Source organism: Marmota monax, unplaced genomic scaffold (genome assembly GCF_021218885.2).
Source record: "Marmota monax isolate L192 unplaced genomic scaffold, Marmota_monax_Labrador192_F-V1.1 WCK01_AAM20220418_F8-fsc00050, whole genome shotgun sequence".
Lineage (NCBI taxonomy): Eukaryota > Metazoa > Chordata > Mammalia > Rodentia > Sciuridae > Marmota > Marmota monax.
Window position 1 is genome coordinate 9,320,341 of NW_026694552.1, and position 13,246 is coordinate 9,333,586.

The 13,246-nt window shown below is 35.6% G+C and overlaps 1 protein-coding gene across 11 annotated transcripts in view; it reads left to right on the forward strand.

Moving 5' to 3' along the window:
* The window catches only part of Pak3 (p21 (RAC1) activated kinase 3), a 257,142-nt gene that overhangs the window by 178,220 nt on the left and 65,676 nt on the right, over window positions 1–13,246 (forward strand). For 9 of the 11 annotated variants that reach the window (XM_058571641.1, XM_058571635.1, XM_058571637.1 and 6 more), the window contains 4 exons: window positions 5,433–5,533; window positions 8,760–8,822; window positions 10,395–10,439; window positions 11,610–11,763. In XM_058571641.1, coding sequence (XP_058427624.1) covers window positions 5,433–5,533; window positions 8,760–8,822; window positions 10,395–10,439; window positions 11,610–11,763 — 363 coding nt within the window. The remainder of the gene's footprint in view (window positions 1–5,432; window positions 5,534–8,759; window positions 8,823–10,394; window positions 10,440–11,609; window positions 11,764–13,246) is intronic. The other 2 variants (XM_058571645.1, XM_046420867.2) reach the window with 2 other exon arrangements.

Here is a 13,246-nt window from a genome sequence, read left to right on the forward strand (position 1 = left end):
ATTTCATTGTTGGATTCTGTCAGGGTAGGGTTTGGCAGGACAAGTTCAACAATGGGTGAGTATTTCTAGGGTAGGGTGATGGCTTCAGACCAATTTACATGATTGACCAATACAGTCTAGGCTAGGAAAGAGCTGAGCTCGAAGAAGAGTAATATAGAAGTAAGGGCTTAAAAGGATTAGAAGTTTGGCAGGATGGGAGATGAGGCTTAGACCATAAGAAAACAGTGTGGAATATTTCAGAGAATTGTTTATTGTGAATAACAAAAAGGCCCAGCATAGCCATCGTTCTCCATTTTGTTTTTACATCATCAATAGAGTTTAGAAAGTCATCTTTCTAGGTCTTAGCTCCAGAAATCCTGATAGAATAGGTTACAGATAAGTTGTAGACATTGGTATTTTATGGAACTCTACAGATTATTCTAATGGCCTTGGTTGAGAACCAGTGGCTTAAAGGATAGCCATGGGAGTAAATTGCAGAAGTGGAAGGAGGTAAAGTTCACTAGAGTCGAGGGAGGTCAAGGAGCCCTGAGGAAAGAGTGTTAAGGAGGTGCCCATTTATTGTCCATTCATATCTTATGTTTCACACAGTGATGGTAGTGTAGAGTATTGGAGGGAAAATTTGGAGCTAAAGTCCTCAGTGGATACAAGGACATGGCCAAGAAAACAAAGTTTCGATAACCTCAAAAGGAGAGGATTTTGTAGTCAAGTGCAGAAGTAATGATTTCAAATAAAGAATTTGGAGTAAACTGGGAGAAAGCCTACCCTCCCTGTTCCCCTAGGCCAATAGGCTTGGGATGAGGAAGAATGAGCATACTCTACCAGGTTATCTGAGGAAGTTGTTATCCTCATTGGATAGTGAGATTTACAGTATTTCTCAACACCGGCTATGTAATTGAAATACCTGAGGAACCTTAAAAAGTAAAGATGACTGGGCCTACCCCAGATTGACAGGAGTGGGGTTATGGCCTCTCCCTAAAAATAATTTCTCACATGATAGGCAAGAAACGAAGAGAACATTTACTGAAGAGGTTGAAGATGTAGGGGAGTTTGTTCTTAATGGGACAAGCTCTAGCCACTAGAGGGCAGGCAGAATATTGGACTGGGTATAGAGGAGATGATAGATGACTAGATGACTTTTCTTTCTTTACAAGGTAATGTAATAGAGAAAGCTGTCAGAATAAGAGACTCTGGAGAGATTAGAGTTACAACCAGAACTCATGCACAGCCAGGGGTTCCCAAGGCCAAATCTCATTTGCAATTTGTGGTTCAGCCAGCAATCTTTGGCTTTGTTCTGGGTTCCAATAGGATATTAGAGGTACACTTAGAAAGTGATACTCATTTGGGCTTCCATTCTTTGTGAATACTAACCTAGAGCTAATCAGGCTGGGTTTTAGCTTAAGACTCAGGGTAGGCTGAATTTTAATATAAATGCCCAGTACTCAGAATTCTCTGAGGGAGATAAAGACAATTTAGTGTTCCTAAAAAATAAAATAAACCAAAAATCCATTCTCATCTAGACGCCAGTCATTGAAATTTACTGAAGGATAAGGTCCAAATATGTTTAATTTTAAATATTCATAATAAGTAGTGTAACTATTAAGAACTTAGATTCTGGAGACATAGTGGGGACATAGGTTTAAACGTTGGCTCTGATATTTGCCAGCTGTATAACCTGGGCGTATGGCTTAACCTCTCTTAAGTCTTACTTTTCTTATCCATAAATCAATAATAATACAACCATAATAAACATATTCATAATATTGTTGTGGAGATCAATTGAGAAAACCATAGATATACTTTGCTCAAGGTGAATGTTTCATAAAGGATAGTTCATAAGTGTACAGACCCAAGGCAGGTGATGGAGAATGTGAGAATGATACTTGTTTTCCTGCAAATTTTAGCTAAAGAGATAGGTATGTTATGTGACAAGTCAAAATATACATTGGGTGGTTCTATGGGAACATAAAAGAACAGGCATTTAACTTTGTCTGCAAAGGGAACACACTAAGGGAGTGGAAACCTTCAAGAACAAGGACTGCCCAGGGTTGTCAGTCAGTGGTAAAGCACTTCCCTCACATGTCCAAGGCCCTGGGTTCCATCCCTAGAACTAGAAAAATAAAAGGATGAAGGGAATCATCCACATAAAGCTGGGAAAAATATGTAAGAAACATGGCTTTCCAGGTCTGAGTCTAGCATGTATCAAAGCTTGGAGGCAAGAGAAAAACCTGGTCATGTAAGGAACATGGGATAGGTATGGATAGTGGGTTCCAAATCAGAGGCTGGAGAGATAAGTTAGGAATAGATTTTGCAGGCCCTTGGATATCATTCTAAAGAGCATGAACTTTTAACATTGATAGGGCAATGGTGGTGCATTTAAGGATCTTAAAAGGTGAGAATGTGATATATGTTCAAAGAGTAATGAATTGGAGGGGAGAAAATTGGAGGCAGTGAAAGGAATAGTAATGCCTTGCTTTGGACTAAGTGGTTAGTGGAGAAGAAAGAATGAAGTTTAGGAGATAGGATGAAAAGAAACTTGGTGACTAATTAATGTAGAAATAAAGTAGGAGTAAAAAATGACTCACAAAATTTTGGTTTTGGTTGCTGGACCACTGCTGAATTATCCAGTGGATGGAGTAAAATTTATGCGATCCAGGAAATCAGGGGTGCCCAAAATATGAAAACTTTATGATTTTGCATATATAGCTTTTTAAATATTATTTTTTATTTGTAGGTGAACACAATACCTTTATTTATTTTTTATGTGGTGCTGGTGATCGAATCCAGAGCCTCACACATGCTAGGTGAGTGCTCTACCACCGAGCTACAATCCCAGCCCTGTATATATAGCTTTTAAAAGGACTTATTATCCATCATAGTAACATCAAAATATTTTGAACTTCCTTAACTTTTTATACTTTAATATTATTTTTATTTAACTTACATGTTGAAGGGAATCACAATCCCTTCCTTGCTTAGAGTCCCCAAAAGAGGACCCGTCTGTCTTTACTCCTCCGATTTGGATGATTGGTGATTTCTTTCATGGAGATAGGGAACAATAGAGAAACGAATTTGGCTTCCTGCCTCTGTTATGCTTGGCCCTGAATGCAAGGAATGGAATGATTGGTCTGGTAAGATACTGGCAATCAGATGACCTTCTAGGGAAACACCATAAAGCCAATTCTGGGTATAACTCAGCCCAAGGGGAGTGAGTCAAATGCACGCCAATACTAATAGAGAAGTTAGGAGAGTTTATTTGCTGGAAATAGAGAACATGAATGCAAGTTGATATAAGGATTAAGATCAAAGTATGGGCTCTTAAACTGGAGTCCAGGAGAATTATGAACCTCTGAAGGTATATGCAAATATGTATACCACATTTTTGGATAAATTCCACAACTTTCTTCAGATATTTCATAGTAGACTGACCCCAAAAATGTTACGAAGAGCTAGTTACTATGAAATGAACAAAGCTTCTTCATCAGAATTCCTCACTTGCATGGGACTTTCAAAACCCTAATAGTGGCCCTAGCAATTTTATATTTATTTTTATTGTTATTTCTTAAAATGAGCCTGCCTCTCAAAAGTGTTTCATCCCACAATATCTGAATCCACCCCCTGTCAACCACAGATTAAGGAATTCTCTAACTTGAGTTAGTATCTGGATTCAATCCTGGAGGAATGAGTATAGAGAAAGGATTACAGAAGGACAAAGCCAGCATTAGGAAAGGCAGAAGAGAAAGAAATAATGACAAAGAAAAAATGATCACTGAGGGAGGAGGAAAGTAAGACCACATTGTCAAGGAAGTGGAAAGAGAGGTTAGCCTTGGAAGACAACAATCATGATTGTTTGATCTGGCTTTCTAAACAAATGAAAATGGTTGAACTAGTATAAATGGTAACTGTAGTATACGAACATGCAGAGGCATTAGGAATAAAACCGGAAGCTTTTACATCCACTGTTATTATGATATTCATCAATAAAGTAGACTTAGTATAAAAATAGAATCTATTCTAAGTTTAGGTTAGATGGAATATATACTTTTTTAAAAAAATGAGTCCTACATCTATTTCATGCCAGGCAAAGGTTCTGAGTGGCTCTTGTCCCTCTGCCTCCAAAATTTTTCCCCCTGATTCCGCATAGTCCTCCTGACTACTTGAATTTTCATATTACTGACCCATATCTCTGTTGTCTGGGTGAACATAGAGAGCAGTGTAAGAGAACGGAAAGAGAAAAGAAGCCATAAGACTGATATTGATATGAAAGGTTTTCATTTTAAAATTTATCACATGTAACCTACAAAACCAGTAAGTAACCTGAAGTAATTTGTATATGGTTAATTGTATATTTCCTGTAACTTGGGCGAAGGGATCATCTAGTTTCACCTAGGTAAACCAGGTTCACATTGACTTGCCCAGTATTAGGAAGGTGAGTATTATTATTTTTTCAGTGTGAAATACACTCTTGTGAGAGATATATGCTCAAATCTGCTGATATGTCTTTTACTGATGCTACTAGAGACCATTTAAAAATGTTTTCATGGTACTTTCCTTCTGGGAATCATTTCCAGATATATTACTTTCCTTATAGTTCCTAACTTAATTTCTTCAGTAATGTTATCTTTAAAGGCATTTGACTTATTAAATACCAATACATTTATTCATAATTATGTCACCATGAAAAATCTGCTACTTGAGAAAGGCAATGATTTCAAATGGCTAACATGACAGAATATAATGGGGATATAAAAAATAGTTATGGATTAGAAAAACTAAACCAAAGACCTAATTTGAGGTTTCAAAAGCTAATAAAATTTATTCAGTAACAAGTAACATTTTTTAATTGTTACTGGGATTGTGTTGTGTGGGAAATGATTAAAAATGGTTTTAAAGATAGAAAAAGATTTATAACATCATTACTTGTAATAGTATGTTTGTTCCAAGAAGATTATGATACACTTCATAATGTAAATATGTAAATTGAGAAACTTCCAGCCACTTTAGCTAATGTTAACATGGAAAAAATCCATATTAGTTCTATAGATAGCTGAAGTACTTTTCTATTCTTTCTAATACTAAGCCTTAGCTTGACTTGAATGTAATGAGTTTCTTATTTGACCCGATAAAACCAGTTAAACACAATAAACTCACACCTGTCAATTTACTTCATTAGATTGGTAAATTAAATAAATCAACTCTAATGGAGGTTTTGTTTGAATTATATTTTATAAATTTTTAAATGATTTCAACATAATATTTTCATCTAAATCTCAGCCACTTCTACAAATAATTGGAATTTCTGGAATTAAGTATTATTAAAATTGTAGGGGAATCAATTGTCTTTCAACTTTAGAATTGTTTTGATGAACCTAGTTGTACACTTTGGAAGACAAAACTATACCCCAAATAAACGCATGTTAACATTTTGCCTTTAGCCAATAAGAAGAAGGAGAAAGAGCGCCCAGAGATCTCTCTTCCTTCAGACTTTGAGCATACGATTCATGTGGGGTTTGATGCAGTCACCGGGGAATTCACTGTAAGTAAGCTCCTTATTTTGTTTTGTAAGCCATGAAAAAAAATCCTTTATAAAAATAGTGTCAATCAAGATTTGCCATGTCCCCAAATGTCAGACTCAATGTTTTTGATGATTCCAAGAAAAATGGACTTTTCATACACAATTATAGATGCAGTAGAAGTTGGCAACAATATTGACAAAATTATTTAGTTCCATCTTAACAGAAATATCTTATCCCTGTATAGTCTTCAAGTTGGTTGAAAATATTAATTTACCATAGCACAGAAAATGTAGTCTTGGTAAGGAGACCCTGCCTGAACCTGTTCTTTATTATGTGAAGTGAATCAGAGAATCATCTACTCAATTTGGCCAGTGATGACAGTTGATCTGAATAATTCAGGCTTTACATTAGGACCTGAATTACACAGATGAGCTAACTGCACTAACCAAAAAGCTCTATAAAATTAACTTAATCTTCTATTTGATTTCAAGTACATAGATTATTTTTAGCATTTTGTTTTGTTTCTTGTGTTTTTGTTTTTTTTTTTTTCTACTGGGGATTGAAACCAGTGGTGCTTTACCACTACTACATCTATAGACCGTTTTTTTTTTTTTTTTTTTTTTTTTTTTTTTTTAATATTATCATTATTATTTTGAGACAGGGTCTTGTCAAATTTCAATAAGTTGCTAAGGTTAGCCTTGAATTTGTGATAATCCTGCCTCAACCTCCTGAGTTGCTAGGATTATAGGCATGTGCTATCATGCCCAACATTAGATTATTAATAGATACATTTTGTAGACATTCAAAACAACAAACTCCATGTTTCAAGGAGAAATACTGATACATCATGTACGTTTTAGTGGTTATATGTTTACTTCACACACACACACACACACACACATACACACACACACACACACACACACACTTACTATGTATAGCAAATACCAATCAGAATTCTGTGGATACACCATAGCTATGTATCAATCCATTCTTTGGATATGTAGTGCTCATAGAGCACAAGATCTCAGATGTATGCCATTTTATATTTTCTTTTTAAGAAAAAGATTTGGCACCTCTTTTAGAAAGGTGAGGGAAAAGATATTGCTAAAAATATTCCCTAGGAAGATCAACTACTTTTTTTTCTCTGCTAGTAAGGAACTCAATCAAATGTGCTTTCTGAAACAATGAGTAATTTTGAATACATTTTGGGAGAAAATCTTTAATAGAACCATTACCATCAAATCTTGGCTTGTTAAACCAGAAAGAAATGTCAATATCAAACAGTTAAATTTCATTTCTCATACCATGATGGCTAGTGAATAGACTATATCATATGATTAAGCGATAAGAAAAAGAAAGAGCAAGTCAATTTGATTTGGAGAAGCAAATAATGTTATTGAATTGACAACCACATTATCTTATTTGTTCAATTCTGGAAGTAAGCTATAAGAATGAAATGCAAACAGTAAACATCTTGGCCTCATAAAGTGGTGTGGACTAATTAATCCTGTGTTCTCAGTAGTATGCAGAAGAGAGTGTTAGGAAATAATGCCACTGTAAAATTGAGATAGGTAGGATTTAATGAATTTCATCATCAAAGTCAGAGACATTGGGCTGGGGTTGTGGCTCAGTGGTAGAGCACTTGCATAGCATGTGTGAGGCACTGGGATGGACTCTCAGCACCACATATAAATAAATTAATTAAATAAAGGTCCATCAACAGTTAAAAAAAAGTCAGAGACATTACTCAAATGGTCTTGAGTTTGAGCCCAACCTTTATTATATTGTCAGAATATTCTCTTAGAGTGAGATGTGGTGGCACATACCTGCAATTCCAGCAACTCAGGAACCTGAGGCAGGAGGATGATAAGATCAAGGCCAACCTTGGCAATTTAGTGAGACCTTCTCTGAAAATAAAGTGTAAAAAGGACTGGGGATGTAGCTCAGTGGTAAAGTGCCCTTGGGTAGAAAAATATACATATTCTGTTAGGTACTTTTAGAAATATAACTTCACTATCAACACTACTATCACATTATCCCCATCACATAAAAGTAATTTTTATAATCTGGACAATTTTTACATTTTAAAGAGATTACAATTATTTTTCTGACATTTGAAACAGGAAAACCTCTTAAAATTTATAGAAATTTTATCTAACAACTCTTACCTATTTTATTTTTATAACTTTATCTTTTCAATTTTGACCCTTTCCCCCCTCTGTGTTTCTGTTTGAATTTCTCTTAGTTTTATTGTTGTCATCCCATATTTTTCTTTTTTTTTTCTGATGTGAAAATTTTCTTTTCTAGCTCTTCCATGTGATATTTTGCTTCCTTCCAATGTTTTATTGTTTCTACTTTTTTCCAACTTACTTGCCATCTTGTGATGCAATCTCTCCATCTTTATCTTTTTGTTGTTATTGTTATTGTTACTAAGTTCTGGATGGAAATGAAGGAAGTGAATCACCACCATCTTGCTGACTGTAGCACTAGCTATTTTTATTTTGTTGTTAATTAGAATACAGTGAACCAATCAGAGGGATATATGGGATATGTGGGATATATGGGCAATCTTTTCAATCATGAAAAATAGTTTGATACAACCAAATCCATTAAAACAATCCCCCACCAATTTTTAAATAAAACAACTATTTTGATGGAGCCAAATGACATAAATCTATTAACTATATAGACAGAAAGTAAATTTAGAAATATGAAGCATTTTACTGTCATCTTGATGATATTTTATAATGACGTACCCACTTGTAATTTTTAAAAATATCAAATTCTGCCTATTTTTTACCATCTTAACATGATTTACATTTTCTATACTATTTATTTGTTTAACTTTTAAAATGCCAAATGATAATACACTGTAAAAAGTAATTTAATTGGTAGGATTTTGTAGGTCTTAATTGCCACAGTACCACTAAGTCATTGTGTTTTGGAAGGATCATATCACTAAATTTGATTATTGTTGTTGTTGAGGTTGAATGTTTAGCAATTTCTTGAATTGTTTAATCCAGTTGTCTTACAAAGGGCCTGGTATTTTGAATATTTGGACACTGGTTTGGTCTGTTGCTTTGGTGATTAAACTGTGGCTAATTGGTCTATATAACCTTGTATATCTGGTCATATACTTGGATGCTGTAGCTAAAATTAGGTTGGGAGGTGAGATTTTTTTTGGTATTAAATTATTACAAGTCCTTACCCTTTATATTACCATTTTTGTCCCAAATACTTCAGAACTCCCCTTTCCAGACCTCTAGACCTGTGACGGTCGCTTCAAGTCAATCAGAGGGAAAAATGGTATGAGTGATATAAATTATCTTTTCTTATGATAAGATAATGCTTGGCCTGTTATATCATGCTACCATTCTCCTGGGCTACACTGGACAATCCCCAGCTTGATGTACATCTACTTGTTATTGTATATATGGTCAGGAATTGATATGTGCTCCTGCTTCTGATGCTCTTAGGTCTCCATTAGCTGTCTAACCTTTGAGATTAGTGCCTCAATTTGGAGTAACGAGATGGCTTTCTGATTCATGTGCCTCTGTGGCATACGTTCAAATTTAAGTGTCAGGTTTCATTGATAAACTGGTTTGCCTCAACTTAGAAAAAAGAAATTACATAATCAGTGTAGCTATGTGGTAAGTATAGTTGTCTGGAAGATCTCCTGCAATTGACAGCATTTTTTTCTGCTGTCTAGTGATCACATGACTATTATCACAGAAGTTTAGAAGTACCCTGGGGATGTATAATAACTGCAAATATTCTAATGAATATGGTAATGATCATGCCAGTGAAGTCTGCTTTAGTGGTTATGTGCAATGCATACCTGGATTTGTAACACTTAATACCTCCTTTGGCCATTACAGTATTAACCAAATGCTATTAATTGCACTTAGAATCAGAACTGGGATCATGCATGGGCTCCTGAGTTCCAATTTTTGGCTTAAGGCTTTAGCATCAAACTGCGTGATGAATGCATGTAAAAGTGTTGTTTCACTGTGCTTGGAGTAACCCCAAATGCCAGGAATCAAGGACATATATCCCAAATCAAACCAGTTGGGTCAAAGCATGTTTCTGTAGCATTTGAATATATTTAGACAACGCTGTACCTTATATCAGACCTTATTTTCTGGGAAGTGGGATTTGGAACTGTAGTATTAAAATGTAAATTATTCATATATGGTCTGAAAAGAAATTGTTTCCCTTTCCCCAGTCTCAAGTGTGTAAGAATCTTAAACATAGAGTCTGGCTGTGTGGGAACATCCTTTACCTAGTTTTCTGTAAGCCAGCCATGACTTTAGCAATAAAATATAGAAGAATTACATCAATGAGAACAAAAATTCAGCATTGCCTTATATCCATTCTCTGAATTTTAGTCAGAGAGACACTTTCAATGTGAAATTTAAATTGGTTAACCAGAATTGGGAATTGAAATTTGTAAGTTAATCACATGGCCATTGGGCTACCTGTGATCACCAAGTTATATAAAAACAACTTACAAATTATTGTCAAAGCTTTTCATGATGCCATTCTTCTTCCCTCCAAATTCATGTTTCTGCTTTTAGTAATTTCTCCAATCATTTAATGGTAATTCTTATTATTGCCTATTTATGAAGTAAGCACCTGGCCAAAAGTGGAATTATAATTCCAAACTTTGGAACATTGTCGTTTTCTCTGTTCTCTTAAATCTGTTGTCCTGTAGCCTGTCCTGTCCCTGATTTAGTTAATACCTCCCTATTTTCATAACCGCCCCACTTTAAAAGGGACCCCCCATTCAGACCCATTGGTTTCATCTCCTCCCACCTTCTAAGTTGTCCCACATTCTGTTTTAACTTTCTTTTCTTTCTTTATTTACGTCCATTACAGCCAGATCTCTATGGCTCACAGATGTGCCCAGGGAAGCTCCCAGAGGTGCGTCACAGGCCCAAAAGAAGCTTGCATCAAAGTGCTTCTTTGAGATGTCATAGCACTGCAGCAGCAGGTTCATGTGTGTGCAGTAGAGTTGTTGCTTGGCTTATCTCACTTTTTTGTTGTCATTCCCAAACTCTGGAGGCCCACGTCACACATTGTTTTGCCGAGACTTCATAGGACAAAGCCACATAAATTGTGCCTGGATGCACTTCAGGAATAGTGTGTCTGTTTCTCTCTCCAAGTTGCTCTTGGAGTTTGGACAATTATGAAATGGGGACGTAGGCTGAAGATGTAGGAAAGAATGTTGGATGCTTAATGCAAAACTAACTTCTCTGTAATTTTTTGCAATTCTCCTTGGTAAGATTTTCAAATACTCCCTCCTCTCTGCTCTAAATACTTCAGATTATTGTAAATTTTCACAAGGTTTTGGCATGGTTTTCATAGTCCCCAGGTTCTATGTGACCAATAAATGAAGTGGGGAGGAAGGGAGGGAGGGAGGAGAGGAGGAGGCATACCCTGGAGAAAGCTGCAGGGAAAATCCCCAAAGCAGCATTAATGTTTACTATTTAGCATCTCAATGGTCATTGCTCCTCCACAATTCTAGTTTGATCTCCTCCCAATTTGACTTTATATTAAAGCTGTAGTCCCAAAAAATTGAATTTTGTAATCACAAAGTGTAAACTGACCAAGGGTGAGGCTTTCCTTTTATTCTAAAGCATATTCTGATTGCAACATGCACAGAAATAGCTTATGTTATTCCAGTCATATAAAACCCATTGATCTGCACTATACTATGTTGTGCACAAATTTAGAGAAGTCTTGCTATGTCTGCCCTGAGTCACCAGAACAAAATAAGCTAAGCTGTAAACATCATTTCATGGATGAGCAGAGTCAATATGGAGGTGATTTTCATGCGCTTTTTTTTTCTATCACAGTCATACTCCCACCCACCCTTTTTAAGTTGGATCCTAGTTTTACCTATGTGTTTTAATTAGAGAAGAGAATGATTGCATTATTAAGTTACTAACGTTAAATCTAGAATGTAACTTCAGTTTCCCAAGTGTAATCCTACAGGTAGCATGGGCTTCTTGGTGAAGAACTTTACTGGAACATGAAATTGCCACTGCCATATGTTCTCAGCTGCCATTTTTTCCCTTTGGTTGTCCACAGGGAATTCCTGAGCAATGGGCAAGATTACTCCAAACCTCCAACATAACAAAACTGGAACAAAAGAAGAACCCACAAGCCGTTCTTGATGTTCTCAAATTCTATGATTCCAAAGAAACCGTCAATAACCAGAAATACATGAGTTTTACATCAGGAGGTAAGAGAAATTCTGGTGCATCAAAAGGTGAAAAAGTCATTCTAGTCTTAGAATCTCATGATTAGAACAGAATGTCTGTAGAACTTTTGAAGTCAGTTCCAGTACCTTCTCTGACTGGATTCACCATAAGTAAACCAAAAAGACAAATTGGAATTTGGGCTTGATGTTAGAAGATTTATTTTAATTGGCTGTTTTTGCAGAACCCAAGTAGGGAAATTGTTGAGTGAAGCAGTAATGGTAAACTTGAATTAGCAATCACAATTCTTCTTAGGAAGATACTCGGTATCTTATGATCAGGCCTTGTGATGGGTTCATGAAGTAAGAGGTTTTGGATCGAACCATAATCAATGGAAATGCATTGTACCCCTTAGACTCAATGATTTATATCATGATGACACAGAATAAATTTTGTGGTTGTCAGGTTACTTTGATCAGATCCCAATATCAGACTGAAAAAAGGAACTACTTCTTATTATTTAAAAAGATTGAAATAGCCATACTGCCAAATTGTGCTTTAATTTGCTAGTGTGTAGACCCGGCCTTGGTTTGGAAATTTGATGTTCAAATGTGCACTATAAACAACCAAAAGAAACCTAATCCCAAATAATACTTTCACATTTTGAGAAAAGTGATCTGGATCATCTCTCTAGTATAATTAAATATCCAAAGAATAAAGGGAATGCTATCAATAGTATCCTAGCCATAAGGACCTCCTGTGGCTTGTCATTGGATTTAATATAGGGCAGGCTTGAGATCTCTTTGGGAATAGTACAAGGATGTACTTGGAAGTGGAGGATTGTCTGATTTGGCCATGTCAAATATCAAAGCTCAGACTTGAAGGCACTTGGCAATTCATACACTAAGTGGGACTTTTTGATATGAGAGGATTATTTAACTACCATCCAATGTTAAAAACCTAAATTTTTTTTTCTAAAAAGAAAACCATTAAGGAAACATTTTTATGATATTTTAGTGTACCATGTGGAATGAAATGCCTGAGAGAGTCTGTTGATACATCAACAGTGTTTAATGCTTAGACAATAGGAATGGGCCTCCAATAGGCTATCAGAACTGAAAATGCATTCAAGAAATCATTTCAGTATAACCATTAATACCCTTCAGTTTCTCAGAGTTTGTTTTTTACTCCAAGTAGTCACTGCTGTTTAGCACCTTATTTCTAGATGCTGAATTATTTTAACTTAAAAATATGAACTCCTGGGCACTATGGCAAAACTCAATAGTATCAGAGTTCCTGCATTATACTTAGCTGAGTGAAATTCAATATATGTTTTCTTTTTTAAAAAATATTTATTTTTTAGTTGTAGTTGAACACAATACCTTTATTTTATTCATTTATTTTTATGGGGTGCTGAGGATTGAACCCAGGGCCTTGCACGTTCTAGGCAAGTGCTCTACCTCTGAGCCACAACCTCAGACCCTCAACATATGTTTTCTGAATGCTCTAGTGTGGAAACTGACTGAC